A 25,087-nucleotide genomic window follows, 5' to 3' on the forward strand; every position below is an offset into this window, starting at 1 on the left:
GTACTGCTAGTTGTTTCGCAGGATGATGCAGAAAGAGGAGTACTTCATTCTGTTAATCCTTAGGCTCTACGAAATACATTTTACCCAGAGAACCACCATAATTGTGTGTAATATTATGTAAACAAACCTCATATTTCTGTATAAAGGGAAGGCAGTGTAACAGGAATTAATATATGGTGTGGATTATAATTTATGAGTCTTTATAGGGAAAAAAAGAGTGTTTAAACTGTATCAGTTGTTACTTTAATTGCCTATTTTAGTGTCCACTACGGCCTTCAGGAGGATAGCCTTATCATTAGGTGCTTTTAACATAAAAATTGTTTTCATTCTACCTGTTACTGAAGCTTGGCTCCACTTTTGTGAGAAAGAAAACTATTCAGAGGAAAGGACGTAAGTAACATGTATCAATTGTTGATTAAAGGCAAACAAAGGAAGGAGGTGAAATCAGCTTGTGGACGCCTTATGTGCTCTTGTTTAGGTGAAAAGGCAGAGTTTCGGAGAGAAAGAGAAACGGCATATATTCAGCATTTTGACGAACGCTGTTCAGTCATTTGGAGCAACAATAACAGCTATGACTCTCTAATATGACAAGTTCCGATCCTCTGTAGCAATTCAATATTATTCTGTTCACACGGTTCTTTTTTCTTTTCCTAAAATATGTACATTAGCATTTTTGCCAGGCTCTGTGTTAGTCGAGGGACGATCCTCGTTAGCTGCATGAACTTCTTTGTACGTGGAGCCATTGCTGTAGTAAAGTGGTGGCGGTCGTTGAAGAAATTCTACTCTTATGGTTAGTAAAAGTTTCCAGTCCCAAACATAACCTTTTTTTATTGGCGTTTGTTAATACCCAATACTGTCAAGCGCATAAACGCATATTAATAACACGTAAAGCACAATAAAAATAAATTAATAAATGTGCTAACATTCAGTGTAGTGAAACTACTAAATTCCTATTAACGTGCCTCCACATTTCTCTCCTTGGTTTGTATCTGCGTGTTCTAATTTATTTTTCACGTATACGATTTTTTATAGTGCAGAATTTACAGTCCACAGTGAAAAGTATTTTATTTCAGTGTAATTTGAGAAAAAGTGCAGAAGTTACACAAGGAATTCCGGCTTTGTCAAGGGTAAAATTCATGCTATTAAAACGACCAGAAAACCCCGCACCCCCGCGATTCTTTAAAGAATCAAACTTCCAGGTATAAAACAACTTCGATATTCTGACTACTTTCAAAATCAGTTATTGTGTTAACTATATGATATTAAGCATATTAGGCGCGTTAATGTTTAGAAAAGGTTTGAAATAATATTTAAAATTTGTTGGAAGTTATTAAGTGCTTTCATTACAAACACAGGATGAGTATAGTCTGGGTAACTTGCTCGCCTTTACAAGCAAGATCTTCATGCATCTCAATGTTTATAACGACATATCACTTGAACTATATCTCGTACAATGACGTAATTTCGCAGGTACGTTCAGTTGCATATTTGGATAAAGCCTGCAAAATGTGTCGTGAATAGAGTTACTACTAAAGAAATAATAAATTAAATGTCGTGTCTGATGCTGCAGTTTCATTGCATGAACAACGAAATTGTAGTAAGGAGTTAACCTTTTCTCGTTTCGTCATTTTGCAGGGGGTGTTGGTAAGAAGTATTTTTGTAAAGTGTTGAAATTATGTGTAAAGTTTGTTGAAAATCGGTAAGTGCTAATTTGGGTAATTTCGACGTCATGAGTTAGGCTACCTCAAAACACACACAGTTTCTAATGCTAATACTTGTCTTATAGCATTCAGTCTTGAACATAAGCGTGTACTTCTTACTGAGTAGATTATGACAGCACTGTAATTTTTTAAATTAGGTCAATGGTTATATGGAATATTAAAAATTTGGCCTTTTCTTGTCCCAGGAAGGCTTTAGATAGGCAGCCGGCAATCGAGACTTATAGCATGCACTCGTTAGTCGCTTAGTGAAATAGATGGTTGCAATTGAAGAGGTGGTCATCAGCGATGGTGAAGTGTTTCTCTGCAGGAAACAATAGGATGGACGACAATACCGACTTTGGAAGCACACCCTGAAGATCATGTACCCCATTTCACACAATAATTGTTTCAAAGACCCGTTGTGCCGTTAATTGTGTATTCCAGGAAGCTGCAGAAGACATCAGGGTAACTTCAGTTGCAGGATAGTGAGTGGGAGTATGCTTTTAGTCAACCGGCTCCAATTGACATCAAGAGCAATACCACATAAAGTTGCATACTTCCCTAGGCCAATTAATGTTATGTTATCTTAATCGATATTTGGGACGGCTTGCAGATTTAGATATGGTTTAAAATATAGGATCGTGTTGTTTTCTGAAAGCCAACAAAAAGACTACAGGACATAAAAAGATTAGCAACTAATGAATGTTGTCGACCTAGAGGTAGAGTGTGTATAGCTCAACTGATTAATAACTGGAAAAGAAACTGATAGTAGACATTTTGAGATAATTCTGATGATTACGGAACGGCACGGAGTCTTAACCATGATAACTGAACGAGGGTTCAATTCACACGCCTACCGTAGAGTAGTCCATTGTCTTGCGTGCTCTGCTTGGTGGTAACGCACGGAATTCCTGAGTTTGAACTTAAATTTGTTGGCCGACGCCAGTCCAGCGAATGTCTCCACACAGCCATTTCTACTATTGAGTCCACTGCGAACAGCAAGTACAGCGTCTTACTTTCGTTAGACCGGTTTTTTTCACACGAGGGGGGGACTAGCGTTACAGACCGGTATGAAGGAGATGGCTGTGACAGCCACTTCCACACGCAGCATTGCAGCTGAGGTCTCGTAGCACGGCTTGTAGCCATGGTTGCATTGGGTCAACTGGAAGTCCTTTGTTTCTGTTATGTAAGTAATGCAGAAAAGAATTTCTGACCGTTTATCTGTGTAACTTTTTCCGGACGAGTAGCGGTGTTATACCGTTGCCGTACCTGTAAACTGTGCTTCGTAACAAACTGCTCTGTCAAACGGTCAGGCAAGACTGAGCGGCTTATTAATCCATGAAACCTTTCCAACTTCCATGTCTCTTGGCTTCAATTTTTTTTAAAAAAAAGTTCGCTGAAAGAAATGACCAAAAACTTAACAAGCCATGTATTTCGGCTGCTTTTCACTTCAGTTTCTCTGTTTCCATTTCTTAGTAGTTACTGTCACTAATCCACCGTTAGCGCTTACACACCCTTTAATTGGAAAACAGTTCTCAAAACGTACAGTGTTTAAAATAAAGGATGCTGATACATCGATTAGGGCACACTATTACCATCAGCTACCAAAGCAAACGGTTAGCTGAACTTATGTCGCCGGCCGCGGTGGTCTCGCGGTTCTAGGCGCGCAGTCCGTAACCGTGCGACTGCTACGGTCGCAGGTTCGAATCCCACCTCGGGCATGGATGTGTGTGATGTCCTTAGGTTAGTTAGGTTTAACTAGTTCTAGGTTCTAGGGGACTGATGACCTAAGATGTTAAGTCCCATAGTGCTCAGAGCCATTTGAACCATTTGAACTTATGTCCTATGCGAGTTCATGAGAGATCATTTATGCAACTGCAGTTTCAAAAGGCTGTTAGCCATTTGACACTCAAAAAACGATGTCTGTTTCAAACGTTACTGCAACTAAGTTGAGGATGTATACGTTGAAACCGGTGTCAGTGACCATGAAGCGGTAGTAGCAATAATGATCACGAAAGTACAAAGGACAGTTAAGACAAGTAGAATATTTTATGTATTTAGCAAAATAATAAAGAGAGGCGTATCTAAATGAGGAACCTGAAACAGCTCTGGCAGGAGCACAGTTCATGTTTGCAAGAATAGCAGACCAAGCACTGGATACATGCATGCCTGGTAGAACAGTTTATGACGGGAGGTATGCTCCATGATATACAGTCTCTGTTTAATTTGCAAAGTAACAGAAACTACAGTACGTTAGGTGTAAGGCGAACCGTACATCTATGGCTATAAAAATGCTTCCTTGAACGGGTTATTTTTTCAAATAGGCAATGTGCGAGATCTTCAACGACTTCTGTAGCAAAATCTTATCGAAATATCTCTCATAATCAAAAGAAATTCTAGTTACATGCAAAGGTTGTCAGCAGGACCAAAGTTACTGTCAAGATTCTCATTGAAGAGATAAAAACTGAAATTGAAGATAGTAAATCAAACGCAGAACTGCTGAATACCATTTCCAAACGTTAATTTACAAAGAAAATTCGAGAAAGACCAAAACAGTTTTATTTACGGACCACTACAAGGAGGAGTGCTCCAGATTTTAGGATCATTGGTACTGAGAAACAGTTCATATCACTAAAATTGAACAAAGCTCTAGGCTCCGATGGAATCCTTATCAGATCCCGAACGGAATTTGTGGCTAAGTTAGCTCCTCTTTTAACCATAGTACACAGCATATCCCCCGAACAAAAAGAAAGTATGCCTGTTGGTTGGAAGAAAGCGTGCCATAGCTGAAGTGATCCATAAAAATAACTTCAAATACCTTTGTCACCCATCGGTTGTAGAAACTTTGAAGATACTCTGAGATCAAATGTAATGACTTATCTCGAGCGGAATGGCCTCCTCCGTGGCAATCAGATCAGTCTCCGAAGACATTGGTCATTCGAAGCCCAAATCGCGCTTTTCTCACATGACATAAAAGTCGTGAGTTAAGGTAGTCACGTGGATGCAATATTTCTCGACTTCTAAAAGGCATTTGACTCAGTAATACTCATACGTTTCTGACCTGAAGCACTATCGTATGGGGTATCAAGTGAAAATTGTGCTTCGACTTGAAGATTTCTTAAGAAGGAGGACGCAGCAGGATGGAAAGTCATCGACAGATGCAGGAGTAACTTCAGGTGCGCCCTAGGTAAGAGTGTTGGTACCTTGCTGTTAATGTCGTATATTAATGATATGGCACACAATATTAATAGTATGCACAGACTTTTCGCAGATGATATAGTTGTCTATAAAAATGAACCCACATAGCTGAAAGAAGAAGAGTCAGATCTTGATAAGATTTCAAAGAGGTGCAAAGTTTGACAGCTTGCATGAAATATTAATAAATGTAAAATTATGCGCTTCACCTAACAAGGAGACAGTGTAATATCACACGACTGCAATATCAGTATTGGAATCAGTCAACCTATACACGATGTAACGAGTATAAATACAGATATTTTTATTGGTAACTGAGGACAGTGTACCGAACATCAATACATTAGTATTTATCTCATTTGCAGACAAGTAATTATACCTATTACAGGCCGTAGCAAGTCAGGTATTGAACTGTGGGCACGAGGATGCAAAACAGTTAGTCTGCACTCACAGACATAGTCCACTTAGCGGTGCAGTTATGACCGTGCAGAAAACATCAGGTAGTAAATTATATGGCGTGTTCGGGGAAAGACTGTTAGATGCAGACAAGAAACAACCAACACGTGTGAACATATTAAGGCATCGCATATAAAAATATCTCCACATATACGTGTTACATCCAGTATAAATACCTGGACGTTTTTCTTAGTAGGAATTCGAAATGAAACAATCACATAGACTCGGTCGTAGGAAAATCAGACGGGAAACTTAGAAAATGCAGTCAGCCCATAAAATAGATTGCTTGCGCCCTATCATAGGATACTGATGACGTCTGTAAGTATAGGGCTAATAGAAGATGTTGAACATATACAAAGAAGGACTGCACGAATTGTCACAAGATTGTGTAGCACATGGAAGAGTGTCACGGCCCTGCTGAAGAAACTGAACTGGCAGCCTCTTGAAGGTAGACGTAAACTATCCTGAGAAAGGCCGCTTAGAACGTTTGAAGAAGGAGCAATGAGTGAGAAATCTAGAAATATCCTACAATTCTCTACATGACACGCCTGTAGGGATCGTGAAGAAAAGCCTAGGTTAATTACAACGCGCACAGAGGCCTTTAACCCTTTGAGTGCCAGTTGTTTCTGCAAATTCAGTGCATTGTAGCAGTCACTTACAGAGTTCAAAGCAATAATCGGCGCTGAGATTGTGTCACGTGATTGTGGTCCTTTTTTACTGATCATATGTAGGAGATCATTGACGCTGAAAGTAAATTTATTTAAAGTTATTGTAACGAAAATTGGAGTTAATACTACATCTTTTGCGAGTGGTTTCGAGGTGAAACCACTAGGGCAGTACATATTTTCACATAAATATATTAATGTTTAGGCCCATTTTTGCTTGTTATTTAGAACTACTTTAGGATTGCTTTAAAATATACCACATACAATAATGGGCGGTTGAAAACTGTATGTACCAGTGCTTTCAAAATGAAACTAACTCATTAAAACAACTGATTGTTTACTTTTTGGCAATTTCTTCATGTATTCACTGCTTAATGTGATGATTAAGCTCAGTTTTGTACTTGAAAGGCTAAGCAGTAAATCTTCGGGCGTTCTATACGCGAATGAAACGAGGAAAACTCCTAATAAACTGTTGCAGTAGCAAGTACTCTCTGTCATGCACTTCACAGCAGTTTGCAGATCACAGATGTAGATCAACTGTAAACGAAAGACAGTTACGGCAGCCAGTCAATAAATCTAGATATGTTTACTGTGTCTGCTACCGACAAATAAACCCTCTGGATTTTAAAAGTAATGTGACAGTGCTGGCCGTGTTTCGTCCATTGTGTTTTATCTACGTGTCCCAAAGTACAATGGAAATTAATTGAATTAATCACTTAATGTTGGAACATCCCAATGTGATGTACGATTAATAAGAACATCTCAGAACAAAAAGCTGTAACTTTCCATTTTATATACAAATAATAAGACATTAATAGTAACTAGCAACTCCATCTATAGCAAGTTTAATCTCATGTTTTCGGTAGATGAGACGGACGACTGTCTTCAGAAGTTAGTAGAGTCGTTTGAATGACTCTATACACTCCCTTCTGCAACCGGATTCATACAGACCTCCAGAGGTGACAGAACTTCGTCACTGACTTCGTTTCGGACTGTCGTAGCATTTGCCTGAGAATATTCACGTCATAGAAGTCTCACATGTAATGATATATTTGCAATTCCCGTAGAACAAATCGGTGCTACAAGCAGGTAGCACAAAATATGCCTGCTCTCCGAACTTAGTCCCTTACGATTACTGTCTTTTAAGGATGCTTTTCCACAGGCATGCATCTGATCAAAATGTTAAACACGACGCGAAATACTGTTGCTCTAAGGAAGAATGGAAAGAATGACTAATTTTTATTCAGCGCGAACCGAGTTTACGAAGAGATTTGAAAGAAATTCGACTTTGCAGTTTTAAAGGAAACCAATCCTGCACTTATGATAACTAATTTAAAGAAATCGTAAGGAAGTAATGAGGATCTCAACGGCCGTCGTCCCGAATGCGAGTCTAGTGTTTTAACAACTGCGTCACCTAGCGCGGTACTTCAGCAAAAGCTAAACGCGTATCGTCGTGTGTAATTGATTACTCGAATAATCAGGAGTGCTCAACTGCTCGGTTTACACGAAAAGTCATGTGTAAGCAAAATGTTTCGCTGTGGTTGAAAGAAAAATCTGTCGAGAGCCTCTGGCAACGTTGTAAAAATAATTTCCAGTGAAGTAACAGCACCTCTGATTTTCAGAGTTGCTCATCTATAACAGACCTTTCATCCACATTTCAACGTTTAGCAGATGAGGCCTGAGAATTTGATACAGATATCTACATTGTCGTGGTGGGTTCACAGAGCTTGTAGCTCTTGCTAAACGCGCATTACAAGACTAAGCAAATTTGTGAAACAGCAAATCTAAGTACATCTAGAAAGAAAGATCTTTGATAAATGCACAAAAGTAAGAGCTGGGCAATACAAAGAGTGATTTAGGTGTCCCTACCGCTGTCGTTTCATGAAACCCGCAGTGTCACATCTGGCTTTCATAAACAACTCGCGAGATTGTCATGTTCTCTCGTTCACTACACGCGAACTATTAGTCCTACAGGAAAAATAAGCATGACCTTTTTATAGGAAATTTGATGAACTTAAATTTTATACTGGAAAACGTTTTCGCTGGAGGCTACGATTTTCGAGTTAATCAAGAAAAACGTGCAGAAGTGACGTTCAAGCGCAGCTCTACCCCATACTCATCTCTCACCAGTCAAGATTTGTAGTACTATGTTCGTGGCACCTCCTCCTACCGATGCACAAAAATTTCAGTCTACGTGAACTATTCCCGATATTAGACCTTTTTCGGTCTCTAATTATTGGACTATTACGTCGCTTGAATAGTCGGCTATTGGTTAACATTATTAATTTAAACGTGCTCATCACGGCAATGAAGGAAAAACGACTTTTGTAAACATAACTCTAAAACTAATTACGTTGACAATGCGATCCGAACTTAATCCTAACAAAGCACAATAGTTTCGTAGTCAGAAGGTCTGACGAATACAACGATGTAATTGCTTATTTTTTGCTTTAAAATTCACAAAATTGATAGGTAAAATTTACACAAACGTAAATTTTACAATTGTAATTGCTCAACTAAGCCGGTGGTTCAGTAAGGCCAGTCAATGAAGACCAAAAATCGTCGAATGTGGGAAATAATTCGTGCAGTCGCTAATATTTGTGCAGACAGTGTCATGAACAACATACTATAACTAATGACCTGTGGGGTCTGAGTATGGGAGTGAGGGTGCGATTGAATGTCACCTTTGAAAGTTTTTTCTCGAATAATTCAAAAACTCTATCGAAAACGTCTCCTAGTTCGAAATTTAACTTCATTAAATTTCTCACAAAAAGGTCCTGTTCATTTTTTCTGTAGGTCTAGCAGTTTACGCGTAGAGAGTGAGAGAATGTGAAAATCTCGCGTGTGAGTATGGAAATGTTGCAGGAGAGTCATAAGAAAGATTTGGGCCAAGAGAAAATAGAATCATGAGCTCCAAAACGAAGCAAAACAAGAAGGAAAATCCTCAAAGAAGAAGGAAGGGGTGCACTTTTTACAGCAAAAAATGGATAGCAAATATTTTTGAAAGAAAAATACTAGTTATAAAGGATAGAAGCAGACTCTAAAACAACTTTTCGATGGACTTGAAGAGAAGACTGGGTTACAAAAATTACAATATGATGAAAACTAAAACGAGACAGGGAAGAAAGCGGTTGTATCGACCAGTCTTAGGTGATGGAGTATGAAATAAGTTTCTGACTTCAAAATAATGCTGGTCAACAAAATAAAATTTTTTTCTGCATACGGTTTGTAAATGCGTGTATTTACCTAATTTTGGGGTGCTGGATTCAATGATAAAATCAACTTTTCTCTAATACGTTACATTGTCTAAATACACAGCAGAACCAAAAACTGTACGGGCCAACGTTCGCGGAACTAAGACAAACAAGAAATACATATTCAGAAGCCTAGAGATCAACACTATTTAATGTATATATTAGCACATGAATCCAATAGAAGACCTAAATTAGCTCACAAAATAGTTTCGTCTCAATTCTTTGGTATTCTAAAGGTGTAACAACGATGCTCTCCTTTTATTTGTAATTTCGTTATCGCATCTGTTATCTAGTGATTCCTGCACGAATAAAAAAAATTGTACATCGAAACAAAAGAACAGTAAGGATTATAAATGGAAAATAAACAATTAAAATCCTTAAAAATTCAAAAATCTTACGTGGGAGAACAATTTGAAAGGTAGATTCGGATTCTACACACCAATATACGTACTAACTGATATATCATACCCTGGATGTAAAATGGCTGTTGAGTAGAGTAATCGACAATTTTAAATATGTAGGAAGCCTTGTTATATTAACATACAGTGTTAAATTTCTAAATATTCTGAACAAAAAAAGAGAAGTCTACCTTTGTGGTTCACTGTGTCCGTCTTGGAATAGGGCATCAGACCCTGTCCTCTGGAGAGAAAGATGACAAACGGCTGACGGTATTGCAAAAAGAATTGTAAAGATTTTTTTTCTTTTAATATTTCTAGGAGAACCAGGACAGTGTGGGATTCCTTGCGATAGACAGACATCTCAATATTGTGGAAAGATTTCACCAACATATTCGACCACAATATGGGAAAACCTCGAGAAAACCAGTAATTGAACATCGGTTCCACAGCTAAAGCAGAAACTGGGCTGTATCGCCACTTTGCATTTACGCGTCGTACCTGTATGTTCCAGATTCAGGTACGAAAGCTTGTCCGCAAAGGGCGACCGTTCTGAACAGCGGCAGGACCCCGAAGGATTGCGATAATTTCCCGACGAGCCGAGCGGCAGTCCGACGCGCATGCGCACGGAGACCTTGAGAGGAATGCCCGTCGCTAATCGCCCCAGAAAGTTAGCCCACGCGCCGCGCATGAGGACTGCCTGTGGGGAGAGCAGAGCGTAATCCCGGCCGTTAATCCCGATGGGACGGGACGGGATGAGTCGGGACGCGGGACGGGGAGGGAAGGGATCAGCTGGGCAGCGCCTGGGGGCTGCCGGCTGCCGCGTGCGGTATATAGGAGCGCGCCGGCCGGCGGAAGGCGCAGTCGCCCGGCGGGCCGCGCAGGAGCACCACTGTCCGCTGTACACTCAACACCCACTCCACTACCTCCCGCTACACTACGCTACACACTCCGTAAGTACGCCCACGTGCTCCAGCGACACGTGACTGCTCGGCTAATTCAGTATACTGCCCACCACTGCTGCACGCCTGCTCATTGTGTATTTAAAGCTCATTCGATGCACCTTTTATCTCGAGGGTATTAACTTGTCTTTTGGATCGAACTTCACTTAGCTTATTGACCGAACGCGTTTCACACAACTAGGTTCGGCATCTTCAGTGGTTCACATTACAAATGTTTGCTACAATTCTTTAGTTATTTCAATTATCTTTTCCCTTACGTTTGGCTCAAGCAGGGGCCGCGAGACAATTTCGATTCCTCGATGCAATAATTTACCAACAGCAGTATGTATTGTAGAAATTTATTTTATTTTATGAACTTCTATGTGCTACCAGTTTCGGCATTACATTGATGCCATCTTCAGGCCCCACTCGTCATAGTCATAAAATCGCTATCCACGGAATGAGCCACATAACTGGATCCGTGAATCAAATCGCCCTGCAACAGCGCTTGGTGGCCAGGCGACACCGATCCATTTATATGGCTCCTTCCGTGTATAGTGATTTTACGACTGTGACGAGTAGGGCCTGAAGATGACATCAATATAATGCTGAAACTGGTGGCGTATAGAAGTTCATAAAATAAAATAAATTTCTACAATACATACGGCTGTTGGTAAATTATTGCATCAAGAAGTTCATGCCACCCGTCGTCTCACGATCCATAATGGATCAACGAAGAATTTCGATTCCTTCTCATATGGTCTTTTCTTATGCTTCTAAATTTACTGCTTTCTTCTCAAAACATATTTCTTCTGATTTTATGTTATATATTTCTTAGTGTTATTTTTTAAACTTATCAGCTACACCTTGTTGTTGATTTCTTTTTCCAGATGAACATAAAGATCTGATTCTTCATCCTGTAAAAATTCCCGAAACAAATCTTTTCATGGTTTCTTTATTTTTTTTCTATGTTTAGACACATTTCATCGTCGCATCGTAATATGCAGGAATTTCTTTATTATTTTGTTGTGTTAATTATTTTACCTTAACTTGTTTAGATACTTAAGTCTACCATGTCAATCGTTTTTGGGTTAATTCGTTATTTCATTTGCTTTTAAAAAAAGTACATTGATTAATCACAACCGGCCGAAGTGGCCGACCGGTTCTAGGCGCTATAGTCTGGACCCGCGCGACCGCTACGGTCGCAGGTTCGAATCCTGCTTCGGGCATGGATGTGTGTGATGCCCATAGGTTAGTTCGGTTTAAGTAGTTCTAAGTTCTAGGGGACTGATAATCTCAGAAGTTAAGTCTCATAGTGCTCAGAGCCATTTGAACCATTTTTGATTAATCACTTACTTTCAAGTTACCCATGGACTATTTATGTGTATCAGTTTCTGTGCTTGCTACATCTCACAGTGTGTGTATTTGAGACAGAGACTAGGCAGTTCAGACATAAAGAAGACGTGTTATATAAAAGTAAGTGATTAATACGTGTGCTTTATTTTGATCTAATCGAAATACGGAATTAACCAAAAACGTGTTGCTCTGAAACGTAACATATCTGAACAACCTAAAGCAAAAATAAGAATTTCCGTTGCACATCACTGAATTTATGTTTAAGAATTAGACGAAACACTCTATTCAACAACAAAGTAAAAATCAAAGGACGAGCTTAGTGAAACTGTTATGTAAGCTATGTCACTCATAGTACTGATTATTATCGCTCTATTTCGCTATTTAGCAAATCGAGCGAAGAATAATTGCTTATATTAATTTTAGAAATACAACAAATAACTTTTTAAATTTTATTCCCCTAAAGCGTTTCCAATTTTTATCAGTCTTCAGCTTCCATAAAGCCAATATTCTTTTTCTTTTGACTACATTTGTGAGGTGTAACTGCCTTTGGTACTACAGTTAATGGTTCCCTCTTCTACTATTATTCATATGCGATTATCAGCTTACTCCAGATTACTTCTATCCAGAATTCACAGTTGGGCTATGTTTGTACTGAATACTCCGGAAGCGTAACTAAAACGCATTCAGTCGCCTTCATACTAACATTCACGCGACTGTATACATGTAGTTCTGTCATCAAGTACAACTTCTTTCTTACAATACGTCATTGCTCTTTCAAAATGATCTAGGAAAGAGCACTGCTGTGACAAGAAGATTGCTGGTACCATTTTTTTTTTTTTAATTTCGCGAATAAAAGTAAAGGAAAAGTGAACCAGCATGTGAAACTATATTTTTCAGGTATTTTATTTGGGACTAAACACATGTGAGGGCTAGGTTCATGTCATCACCCATTGTGAATCCCAGGTACTTCACACAATGACTGTTTTTCATTGTGGCTCATCAGTCCAACAGATGAAAATTACCAGAATGAAGTGCGCTTCTTTAGACTATTTTCCAAGTTTGTAGATAGTTGTCCTTGTATGAGGTCGATATCTGAACTGGACAGAATAGACACTGTCATTGAGACCAACATGTCCCATCATTATTGAGTTCATTGTACTTATTCCTGCGTTCTGCAATTATTTTCCCACGCTTTCCGCGTCACTCGCAAGATTCAGCATATTTTATTTTTTTCTTGTTTTGGATCTCCTTAAACAGACAGGTTAAAACGCAGACCACAGATTATGGAACCATTAAGCACACAAGTTGGGTGGCGCGAAAGAGCAGATTATTAAGATTATTTACGTGAGGGAGCTCCATATTTTTGCCTATCGGATGACGTGCAAATTAAATAACTATATCCGTCTAAGTGCCCTCCATGTAATAAGAAAGTGAGCTAGAAGGCTATATATTATCCAAGAGTTCCTGTTTTTCATTCTACGTGCTGAAGAGAGTAAAAGGTACACCGCAGTGCACATTCATTATTTTTTTGGCCTTCGATTGCTCTCCGTCATTATTTAGTTAAAAATTTCACTTTACTGTTTTCAATAACATGTTTCTTTCTTTCTTTCGTGAGAATCAGTTACGAATCTGAAGAGTTTAGTTTAATTTTCAAATTAGCTCGTGTTAAAGAAAATGTTAACTGCAAAAGTGTTGAAGCAGGCTGCAACTATGTTTTGCTTACGTTTTACTTATTGATGTTTCCAAAGAAAGAGGTTTCTGTGAGTTCAAGTTTGGTTTCGACTGTGACTTAGTACTATCCAGACCAACCACGAAGTTTTCTGCATATTCGAAGTTTCGAATACTTAAATTTCCTATGCTGAGTGGTGGAAAAAGGCAGAAATTGTATTTTTTAGCGTTCACGATTTGTTGTCGACAGTGAGATTTCGGACAGACTTCTTTCAAAGAAGTTATGGGAAGTAAGCAGCTGTAGGCTCTTTCAAAGACCAGTGTAGAGTAGTATCAGCTAAATTTTGCTGTCATCAGTCGGATTTTAATTCTCTTCTTCTCTTGCAAGTCATTAAACTATTACAGAACGTTTTAATGTATTTCTTACTTATCATTCTGCAGCTGCTTTTCAATGTGAGCTGTTGTGAATATGTCTAACAGACAACACAGTTCTAATCCATAAATTCAGACACAGCTGATCGATATTCAAGCAGTTGTGCACCAGTCAGGGGGAGGGCAAGAAGCGTACAATTCTGCATCTACACGACTCTCTGCAATTCACGCTTAAGAGCCTGGCAGAGGATTCATCGAACTACATTCAGGCTATTTCTCTACCGTTGCAGTCTCGAACGGCTCGGGAATAACGAATACTTAAATCTATCCGTGCAAGCTCTGATATCCTTTGTTTTATTACGTACGGCGATCTTTCCTCCCTACATAGGTGAACGTTAACGAATTTTTTTTTGTATTCGTCGTAGAAGGCTAGTAATTGAAACTTCGTGAAAAGATCGCGGCGCAATGAATAACGCTTCCGTTTTAATGATTGCCACCTAAACTCTTGTATCATATCCGTGACAATCCTCCCCTATTTCGCGATAATACAAAACAAGATGCCATTGTCTGAACTTTTGCCATGTCCTCCGTCAATACTGTCTGGTAAGAACCGCGTTCTGTGCAGCAGTACTGCAGAAGAAGACAGACAAGGGCAAATCTGTTACATCTTCTAGGTGTTCTGCCAATAAAAGGGCGTCTATGGTTCGCCTTCCCCACAACGTTATGTACGTGATGGCTCAAATTTACGTTGTTCGTAACTATAATCCAATTACTGCCAAAGAAACCATTGCGGCCTTCGGCGGCAAGTAAGTCAATGGACGGCTATCCCAAATTAAGACAGGGACGTGGCTCAGCACAGTAGCTTAACCCTTAGCTTCCAAGGTCACTTTTTTGTCACACACTGTCCCAGGTGCAGTCTCTTCAGTGACCGCTACAAATAGCCAAATAATTGCATTTAAGAGTTTCAGTGGACCAGTTCAGATTTTATGTTGAAGGTGGTATGAATACCATACAAAGAACATATTTAAACAAATTTTAAAGTCAGTTTAAAAAAACAACGCATTTAAATAGATAACTGTACAAAATGGACTTAATGTTACAGGATAATGTTAATGCTATGAAAACTCAAATACTTCATACAATTTATTTTTTGCTATATTTTATCATTCATGTAATAATAAAAACTCCCATAAAACATAAAAAATGAAATTACGCTAGAATTTTTTTGGTGTTTATTTTCCTTCTCAGAGGTTTTGTTTGCACTCGCTGGAAATTTTTGTACAGCTTTCAAGTCACACTGACTTCTTGCAACAGTGGCAAATGTAAGATGACTGTCTCTTATTTTTTGGGTCATGGGTGGAGCATGTTATACGTTCTTTCAGTCGTTCTATAACGATTTGTACTCTTCGTTCTGCTACACCCAAAACACAGTGAAGGATGCACGATGTTCACTGGGTATGTGATATATGATACTTGCTGTCTCACTTCTTACCTGTGGTCTCATCATGGTGTTTAAAAGCTTCTTCAACAATTAAAGCGGTTCCCCTGAGTATTGTCTTTCTAGGTAATGTGAAGGACAAACGAATTCACCCCACTTACGTCCAACATGCGGAAAAATAATGCCATTGGCCCTCGTTGGATGAGGCATCGAAGACCAACGATATTTGTTTCGACCTAATGTATTTCTTACAGAACCTTTAGCTAAACATCCAGTCTCCAGACGTCTGTCTTCATCTCTTTCATCATTTGTTCCATGAAAGGAATTCACAGGTGGGAAAAGAAATTCGTTTTCACTTTCGCCCTGTTCCTGTAATGTATTATGTTCGCTTTCAGTTTCGTTGTCACTATCTGATCCAGTATTATTTCCTAAACTGTCTTCAAGCCATTGGCAAACAGTATCCTCAAAGGCAGTAACATGAACAGCAGACGTAAACCTGGCTACTGAATCCAAACGTAAATCCCCAGGTACGGTCTCACAGACCTCTAGAACGAAAGAAGCAGTAATAGTATAGGTTCACGTCAAAAAATGGTTCAAATGGCTCGGAGTACTATGGGACTCAACTGCTGTGGTCATCAGTCCCCTAGAACTTAGAACTACTTAAACCTAACTAACCTAAGGACACCACACACATCCATGCCCGAGGCAGGATTCGAACCTGCGACCGTAGCGGTCACGCGGTTCCAGACTGAAGCGCCTAAACCGCACGGCCACCCCGGTCGGCAGGTTCAGGTCACATCCCTGTGAGTACTAACAACGGACACTTCATCAGCTTCGGGAAAGAGCAACTAGACAACGTTGTAATCTCCTACCCCACCATTACGCAATAATGCAGCATAGTAGCAATAATCGCTAGCGGTCTGCGAGACCGCACATGGGACGTTAAAGGTTAAGTAACTGGCCACGCGTATTCTCCCAGTCAGGAGCTGCAGCTGCCGTGCCCACGACCACCCCAGCTCTGGGCGAGCGACCGAGTTGCTGCCTCCGCTACTGTCGTATATCCCGCAGCGAGGCTAAGCGAAGTGCGCGCCACCTGAGAGAGCGACAGCAGGTGTTTGTGCGGCAACCTGGCCTCTCGTTAGCTCAGCTGCTTACTTTGCACGTCCCCGACGGCGGCAGCCCCTCCAGCGGTTAATGCAGGAACTAACAAGTTGGAAATGACGAAATTTCTCGTAGCTAATTGCCGATTGCGCAATCATACCCCAAGCTGCTGGTCCTAGATTCGGTATTCACGAACAGGTCGTTGGCTTTTGCCAATCTGATTGTCAGCCGATTCTCTCTTCCTTTACTTTCCGTCAAATAGTGTTCGACAAAACGTTTCATGTCGTTTTAGGATTGAAAGAGGAAATCAAATACATGTGCTTTCATGTATTCCATGAGTCCCACTGACATGTATCAGCGTGGATACAGACGGGTTAATGACATCGCAGACGTAGCTCAAAGTGCCTTGTAGTGTTCTACGAGATGAGTCAGAAATATTGAAAGCATCTTCCATTAACACAAATACAGAAGTGGCGTTTGAGTAATGACCACCATGCAACACACTGAAAGCAGTCCAATTTTATGAATAATCGCTGCAGTTTTAGTAATGCGATGTTCTAAAAGGATCTGTCCAAGCAAAGTAAATTGAAAGAAAACGATCGTAACAGCAGTACACATTTTACTTATCTGAGGATCGCCAGAAGGTCGCATAAAGTAACACTCCTGAATTTATGTACACGAAGTGTAATTTTTAGAAATGTAGGCCATGTATCGATTATCGAAATTGTTTAGTAATATATCACTTCCAGAGCCAGAAACAATTTAATTTCGAATGATTGTTTAGCCACATAATATGTGGTTTCCTACTAACGAAACTCTCGTAGCCTGTAATGGTTTTCCGAGCTGATACATTCACTAGAATTTCGCAGCAAGTAACAGAAAAGTCAACAACAAATACGTTTTGTCTTGTTATTCTTATTCTCATTACCAACGGAAAAATAAGAAAACGCACGTAGTAGGCTGTAAGCTTCATTCTGCGAACAGCAGCTATGTTGTGGCTGGGTTCCTCTCTGGCGTATTGTTTTCTCTGCAACGGTACTGAGAAACTAAAGCTTTGGCGCGGAATGCGAGTACAGCTGCGCTATGCCACAACTACAGTTCGGTAGTTTTGGTACAGTACATAAACGACTTAGTAAATGGTAGTAGCATCACCAATAGTGTTGGTAGCACTGATAGGGAAAGAAACATACATAAATATCTGAGAGAGTTACTAGGAGCCAAATACTTCTCTTAGTTTCTTCGTTTCTCACGTTAGTAGAACGGCACTTCTTTCAGTATTAATCCATTGTTTATTTTATATCCATACAAAATACAAATTGCATTTTATAAGCAATAAAAATTAACCAGTCGCGTAACTTCTGCGCTTTCATGTCACCGAAGAAATTACTTTTGATGCAAGTACAGTTTGTAAGCACTAATATAAAAATTCTACTTAATTATTGTTGTTATTTTGTACTCAGTAGGCCGTTCTTCATTTTGATGAAAGGCAAGAGATTCCTGTTATTATCGATAAGGTCAAACATTGTTTATGAATAAAAGAAACATGTTTTATAGAATCTCGATGAAGTACTGAAGAAATGTCTGACATGATTTTGTTTTGCGTTTCTTTTTTTAAATTTTACCATTTTTTAGGAGACGTGTTTTTTAGCGCTTTATGATAAATCTGTATGGTTTTTTATGTTTGCACAATTTCAATTTTTCTGTAAGAGATATGAGATAACTATGTAGAACAAAAATATTCCATAGCTTACACGGCCCTTTATCTATCTTCAGTCAGTGTCTAGAGGGTTCACTGCTTCTGGCTTCTAGGGGAATCTAATAAGTCACTGGTCGCATATGCAGACAAATCGGCCGATATGAGGTAACGCCTGACAAGCAATGCACCTAATGAACAGGCAACGCGGTTACGATCTTAACTAAGGCTACTAGGAAGACTCCCGTAGTCTACGCTTAGTTACGGTGGTCTACAGTAGTCTACGGTAATTTTACGACTCTTGTTTGTGAACAGTTCGCAGGTAGTTTAGGTGGTAGTTTAATTGCGAGCAAAACAAAGTCTCGTGCTCGTGTCACGATCCGTGTAACGCTTTAATATCGTAGAAAGGTTCCAAGGTGAGTGAGTATGGAAAGCGAAACAAACTAAAATTATCATTCCCTTCATTTATGTAATGTGTAGTGGGATTCACACACTGATAAAAGAAGTGACCATCACTGCAACTAAAATGAATGCAGCTGCAAGGCAGGTCTACCTCTGCCAGTAGCTTCTCCGCACGGATACACCGCAGGCTAATTTTTGGGTCCTGATTTCTCTTCTGATTCTGATGCTGGCATTTAAGTGTTACACTTGCCACGCCGTCGGTACTTACCTGTCGGCAGCTCGACAGTGGTACTTGCTTCTTACAGGGCAGTCAGGTCTGTTGTAAGTCCTTCAGTAACTTGTACCTGTGGCGTGGCTGTAAACTGATTTCCTTGGCATCGACCAGCGAGTTCATTAGATATAACTGAATTCCCGTAATTGATGTGTTCATTTGTTAACAGTTCAACATACACCTTGCTACGATTTAAGCTTAAATGTGAATCAAGCAGGCCCTTGTCACCCTCTCTTTTCTGTAGGGAAACTTTAAAGTTCATCGTGTTTTCGCTTCATACTATTAAAATCAGTAGTAGCTTACGAGGGCAGGTACTGACAGTGAAAACAAGTGGTTTCTTTTTCCCGTGTGAATCAGTGGCTGGATACAAGTCTTTCAACTGGACATTTTGCTTGTCCCTAATGTGCAACCACTTTTCCAACCGAGTTTAATGTGGAATACGAAACACGTGTCGTTCATATCTTTGATAGGCGAAAGTTAGATTAAAGGCAGACTAAAAGTTTCCGTGGACCAATCCGACCTGGATTCGATCTCGCGGAACTGTTAGTCACAAAATCAAAAGAGTGGAACAGAAACCGGATACATAACAGGATATATATTCAAACACGTAAGTGGTATCGTTACTTGTAGTTGTTGTTGTGGTCTTCAGTCCTGAGACTGGTTTGATGCAGCTCTCCATCCTACTCTATCCTGTGCAAGCTCCTTCATCTCACAGTACCTACTGCAACCTACATCCTTCTGAATCTGCTTAGTGTATTCATCTCTTGGACTCCCTCTACGATTTTTACCCTCCACGCTACCCTCCAATGCTAAATTTGTGATCCCTTGATGCCTCAGAACATGACCTACCAACCGGTCCCTTCTTCTTGTCAAGTTGTGCCACAAACTCATCTTCTCCCCAGTTCTATTCAGTACCTTCTCATTAGTTATGTAATCTACCCATCTAATCTTCAGCATTCTTCTGTAGCACCACATTTCGAAAGCTTCTATTCTCTTCTTGTCCAAACTATTTATCGTCCATGTTTCATTTCCATACATGGCTACACTCCATACAAATACTTTCAGAAACGACTTCCTGACACTTAAATCTATATTCGATGTTAACAAATTTCTCTTCTTCAGAAATTCATTCCTTGCCATTGACAGTTACATTTCATATCCTTTCTACTTCGACCATCATCAGTTATTTTGCTCCCCAAATAGCAAAACTCCTTTACTACTTTAAGTGTCTCATTTCCTAATCTAATTCCCTCAGCATCACCCGATTCAGTTTGACTACATTCCATTGTCCTTGTTTTGCTTTTGTTGATGTTCATCTTATATCCTCCTTTCAAGACACTGTCCATTCCGTTCAACTGCTCTTCCAAGTCCTTTGCTGTCTCTGACAGAATTACAATGTCATCAGCAAACCTCAACGTTTTTATTTCTTCTCCATGGATTTTAATACCTACTCCGAATTTTTCTTTTGTTTCCTTTACTGCTTGCTCAATATACAGATTGAATAACATCGGGGACAGGCTACAACCCTGTCTCACTCACTTCCCAACCGCTGCTTCCCTTTCATGCCCCTCGACTCTTATAACTGCCATCTGGTTTCTGTACAAATTGTAAATAGCCTTTCGCTCCCTGTATCTCAAAATACAGTACAAAAAATACAGATCTAAACACTACTATGTTTCCGTCAAGAAATCATGAAGCTTCCACAGTGCTCTAATGCTGACATATGTTGGAGTCTACTGTATGCAGTGTTGCGTCAGTTTAAAAACTGACGACTCTACAAAGAGTGTTTTACAACTTCACTGCACAATAATTAGTCTAATAATTGCCAAGGAAGTACGAAATGTGTTCCATTCAGTGTAGTAACTCAGGTCATGCCTTTTTTCTTCGATCCTTTTCAATATGTGCACCTCTTGTGACGTCTGTACCAACTTTCAGTTTTCTAGCTCCATCCGTAATTTGCGCAGCAAGTTTTCTTCGGCGTAAGTAGTTCCATTTCAACTGCCTCAAACGACCATCTTCACATCCAATTGCTCCATAGGAGAGCCATGCTTTCAGTGACAAAGTGTTGAGTGAGACGAGCTAAACTGGTAATCTGCAATGATAAGTGTGAGTGGATCAAAAACTAAAAAGTAAAACATTTCAAATATTTTAGCAATCGCTATAGTTTACAGCTAATATATAAAATGACGCAATAATTCATAATTTGCATTATTGATTCAAGCAATAACTTAAGCAGTAGTTTGGTAAACATGGCTTTCAAACTGCCCTAGAGGAAAAAAAGCCGAATGGGGCACGAGAAGGTAAGATGACAATCTCTACCGGCCGGCCGGTGTGGCCGTGCGGTTCTAGGCGCTTCAGTCTGGAACCGAGCGACCGCTACGGTCGCAGGTTCGAATCCTGCCTCGGGCATGGATGTGTGTGATGTCCTTAGGTTAGTTAGGTTTAAGTAGTTCTAAGTTCTAGGGGACTGATGACCTCAGAAGTTAAGTCCCATAGTGCTCAGAGCCATTTGAAACGTTTTTGAACAATCTCTACCAATCCAACCTTCAGGAAACGTCTCAGTTCAAGAAACCAAACTATCTTGCTGGAAAAGGATTGTTGGATGACTGTTAGGCTACTGTGAAATCACATACAGCTGGCGTGTCTCAAGTTTTCTCAGCGTGACTATGTTCAAACACGTAAGCAGTATCGTTACTTGTTGTGTAACTCTCAAAACACCGTACAAAAACTGCAGGCGTTTTATGCACTACATCTCTGCCAGCAAGCCAGGCGTCTTCTCTCGGTATTGTGAGTTTGTGCCGGCCGGGGTGGCCGTGCGGTTCTAGGTGCTACAATATGGAACCGCGTGACCACTACGGTCGCAGGTTCGAATCCTGCCTCGGGCATGGATGTGTGTGATGTCCTTAGGTTAGTTAGGTTTAAGTAGTTCTAAGTTCTAGGGGACTGATGAGCTTAGAAGTTAAGTCCCATGTAGCTCAGAGCCATTTGAACCATTTTGCAAGTTTGTGCTACCTGGACTACAAACAGACTGTGAAGTGTCGTTCGTCTCACGCCGCTGTTATAGATGTTTGTGTGTTCGATTCCAACGCTTATTACTCCCTTTGATGCTCTTTTGTTTTCCAGTCTCCGTACTGATATTCCGTGACTCAGCGTTTCCATCAGTGCTGGGAAACTATGAATACTTTGAGAGAATGTGCGTTTTACGGAGTAGCAGTCAGGACTCTGAGAAACCAAGACCATCAAAGACCCGTCAAACTCTCAACCAGCTACAAATGGCGGAGCTAGACTAATAGTAGTTCACTGTCTGATTGAACTTCAAACAGCGAGACAGGTTACAGCATAGCTCTCAACACTTTATGAGGCGAATGCATCAGTCGTCGAAATATTGAGCATAAAATGGAAATAGCAACTCGGCTGTACACCTAGAAGCACACCATTAAACACGTACAGCTTCAACATCCAAAGGTAGTTGGTTCCATTAATTGTATCTTCCACAGAAAGACAGGGTAAACCGTAAGCCAACGGCACACATTAATCTTTGCGGCATCACATTCCACTCCACGTTATCGAAAAACGGAAGTTTCTTTAGAAAACCACAAGCCAGCTCCAAACAGGCAACAGTCTCTACATCAACTTGAATGAGCTTGAGACTATCGTCTGCTGGCGCTCACTGACATAATTACAGCGTGTACAGAACGAATGACTCTTACCAAAGTATGAGTTCATCTGGAAAACGAATATATCACTACCTTTTATAAAAATCACTGCACGTCACAGTAGTCAGAACAGAACCAGTGAAGATTTTTCTGGTAAATAAAATGGAAATGAGCGTACGGCATTCGGGGAAGTTCGGCCACTGAGGGCAAGTACTTATTGCATTCGACGCCACATTGGGCGACTTGAGCGTCGGAGATGGGGATGAAAATGATGACAACACAACACCCAGTCCCTGAGCGGAGAAAATCTGCCCCGCCGGGAATCGGATCCGGGCCCCTTTGGCGTGACGTTCCGCAGCGCATTTTTTTTTTTTTTTTTTTTTTTTTTTACAGAGGCCAGCTAAACCTCTGACCGCTTGCTTAATGTAAAATGTTTACGTGTAGGTATAACGTTCACTTTGATAGTTAATTTAGTTTGTGAGGGTTTAAATTTATAAACAATACCGAGGAAAGACAACTTTTCGCAATAATAGAAACTTCGTGTGTGTATGATAATTTAGGAAAATAAATTCTTGTACTCGGATTAAGTTAAAAGATTTGACTTGGAATGTTTATGACCGGAATGTTTAAACCGGAAAAGAACAATAGATAAAAGAATATAAACATTCTGTCAACGTTGGTGTCGTTACTGAGCCACAGTCAGATAACTTTTTAAACCGAAACGGGAAAAAATCTACAAAATCTTCTGAGAGTCTGTTCCTCGCAGATACGACTTTTAATCAAGGATCAACGGAAAAATCTGTTAACGTGACTTAATTGAAGGCTCTTAATGAAAGTGTTTTTGAGCGCATAAAATCAGTGCCTACGTAAGTCTTGAGGAATGAGTTAATGCAGACAGCTAAATGATACCATGAGTCACAGAAGGAGTTGTTTCTTACACAGAGTAGAATCGTTTTGTGGGGTAACACTGTCGCAATTAATGTGGAAGTTGATATATGCTGCATGTACAGCATACAAGACTTATTCACAACTTCGTGTGGGGAGGGAGTAAGTAGAATGCATCAAAGAAAGTACATTAGGGTCGCACGACAAAAATAGTGCAGTAAGTTAACAGTAAGTGTGCATGAAGAAATACGGAAACAGACGGAAGTTTTCCGATATGTGATGTAGCAAAGAAAGATGTGTTTACCTTGTTTGGACACGTGAACAATATGAATGAAAGAATTGTAACACTAAGTATTGATGAACATCCGAGTTAATGGGAGAAAGGTTGCGTGGAAGAAAGCGTTCGAGAGCAATACTGGTTCTCGACGCCTGGTAGGAATATGTCAGGTGCTAGATTGATAAAACAATACAAAGGAACCATTCTGTCTGACGCTCGATGATAAATGGATGAAGGGTAATGAATGTGCGATTTTAGAGTCCTGTTTTGCGTTCCATACAAGCAGTAGACAAAAGGGAAATGGCTGTCCTTGGTGAGTCGGTTGATTTGAGGAACAATAATATGGTCGGTGAAGTACGCAGGCCAAGATAAGAAGAACATGACGAACTAAGGCAGCTTATTTACCGCATGCCTTAACAATCACTTTCCTGCGTGGCAGAGATAAGCACGAACACGGTTAACAACAACGTGCGCTTATGAATCGCGCCCTTTAAGAATAACTTTCCTCGATCAGTCGCTTTGAAAAACTGTTCAATTGGGTGATGATCATGGACAGTTAAATAAAGTCGCGTGGTGTAGTTGGTTAGGTTGTTCAAATGGGAGCCCACTGGGGCCTCTCCTTGACATTTCTGAACGACGTGTTCACTTTGCGACAAATGCAGATGAATATGAAGAATGTGTACGCCATCTCCTCTCATCAACTTACTGTTAAAAATCGGATACCGCCACACAGTCCACGGTTTCAGACGTCGAACGCTATAGCGCAGTCGCTCTTTAACGACCTCGGTTACGGAAGCAGTCCAGTCGTTGTAACACAAGTGATAGGGAGGTATTATTTCGAAATTGAGACGAGACTGAGCGGAGCGCTCTATCAATAGTAACTTCTAGTGGCTGCAGCTGCTATCAGCTAGGAATTTCATAATAAGTCTGCCTTCCACAACACGAGCAAAATTATTTCGTAACCGAGTTGTCAGCTAATAAATATCGATTGCGACTTTCCGCAAACTGAAAAGAAGATAAGCGAGTGTTATGTTAGTTGTCATTTGACACACATTATTACGAAAATTAACAGCGATACATTTCGCTGTTCATTTCTATTTGCCCATGAATTTTTCAAGGTAAGACAGACATCAAATCACTAACCTTTAAAAAGAGAGAATACCTATGCACTCGAAAATTCACGATGGCAAATAAGCCTAGCACGTAACTTTTCAAAAATTTGACAATTCTGCGATGAACAAAAACGATGGATGGTCTTAAAAAAGTGTTACATTTTTGGATTTTGTCGCGGAATTCAGACTAAGGTTTTTAAAATTATACATTTCGCAGTCAGTACATAACGTTGCACATTGAAAGTAAACA

The 25,087-nt window shown here is 40.0% G+C and overlaps 1 protein-coding gene across 2 annotated transcripts in view; it reads left to right on the forward strand.

Annotated features, from left to right (window-relative positions):
- Positions 1-10,327: 10,327 nt before the first annotated feature.
- The window catches only part of LOC126331446 (alkaline phosphatase 4-like), a 96,208-nt gene continuing 81,448 nt past the window's right edge, over positions 10,328-25,087 (forward strand). The window contains exon 1 of one of the 2 annotated variants that reach the window (XM_049996486.1): positions 10,328-10,618. In XM_049996486.1, coding sequence (XP_049852443.1) covers positions 10,406-10,618 — 213 coding nt within the window. In that variant the 5' untranslated portion in view covers positions 10,328-10,405. The remainder of the gene's footprint in view (positions 10,619-25,087) is intronic. The other variant, XM_049996494.1, reaches the window with a different exon arrangement.

The sequence above is a fragment of the Schistocerca gregaria genome, chromosome 2 (assembly GCF_023897955.1).
Source record: "Schistocerca gregaria isolate iqSchGreg1 chromosome 2, iqSchGreg1.2, whole genome shotgun sequence".
Classification (NCBI taxonomy): domain Eukaryota; kingdom Metazoa; phylum Arthropoda; class Insecta; order Orthoptera; family Acrididae; genus Schistocerca; species Schistocerca gregaria.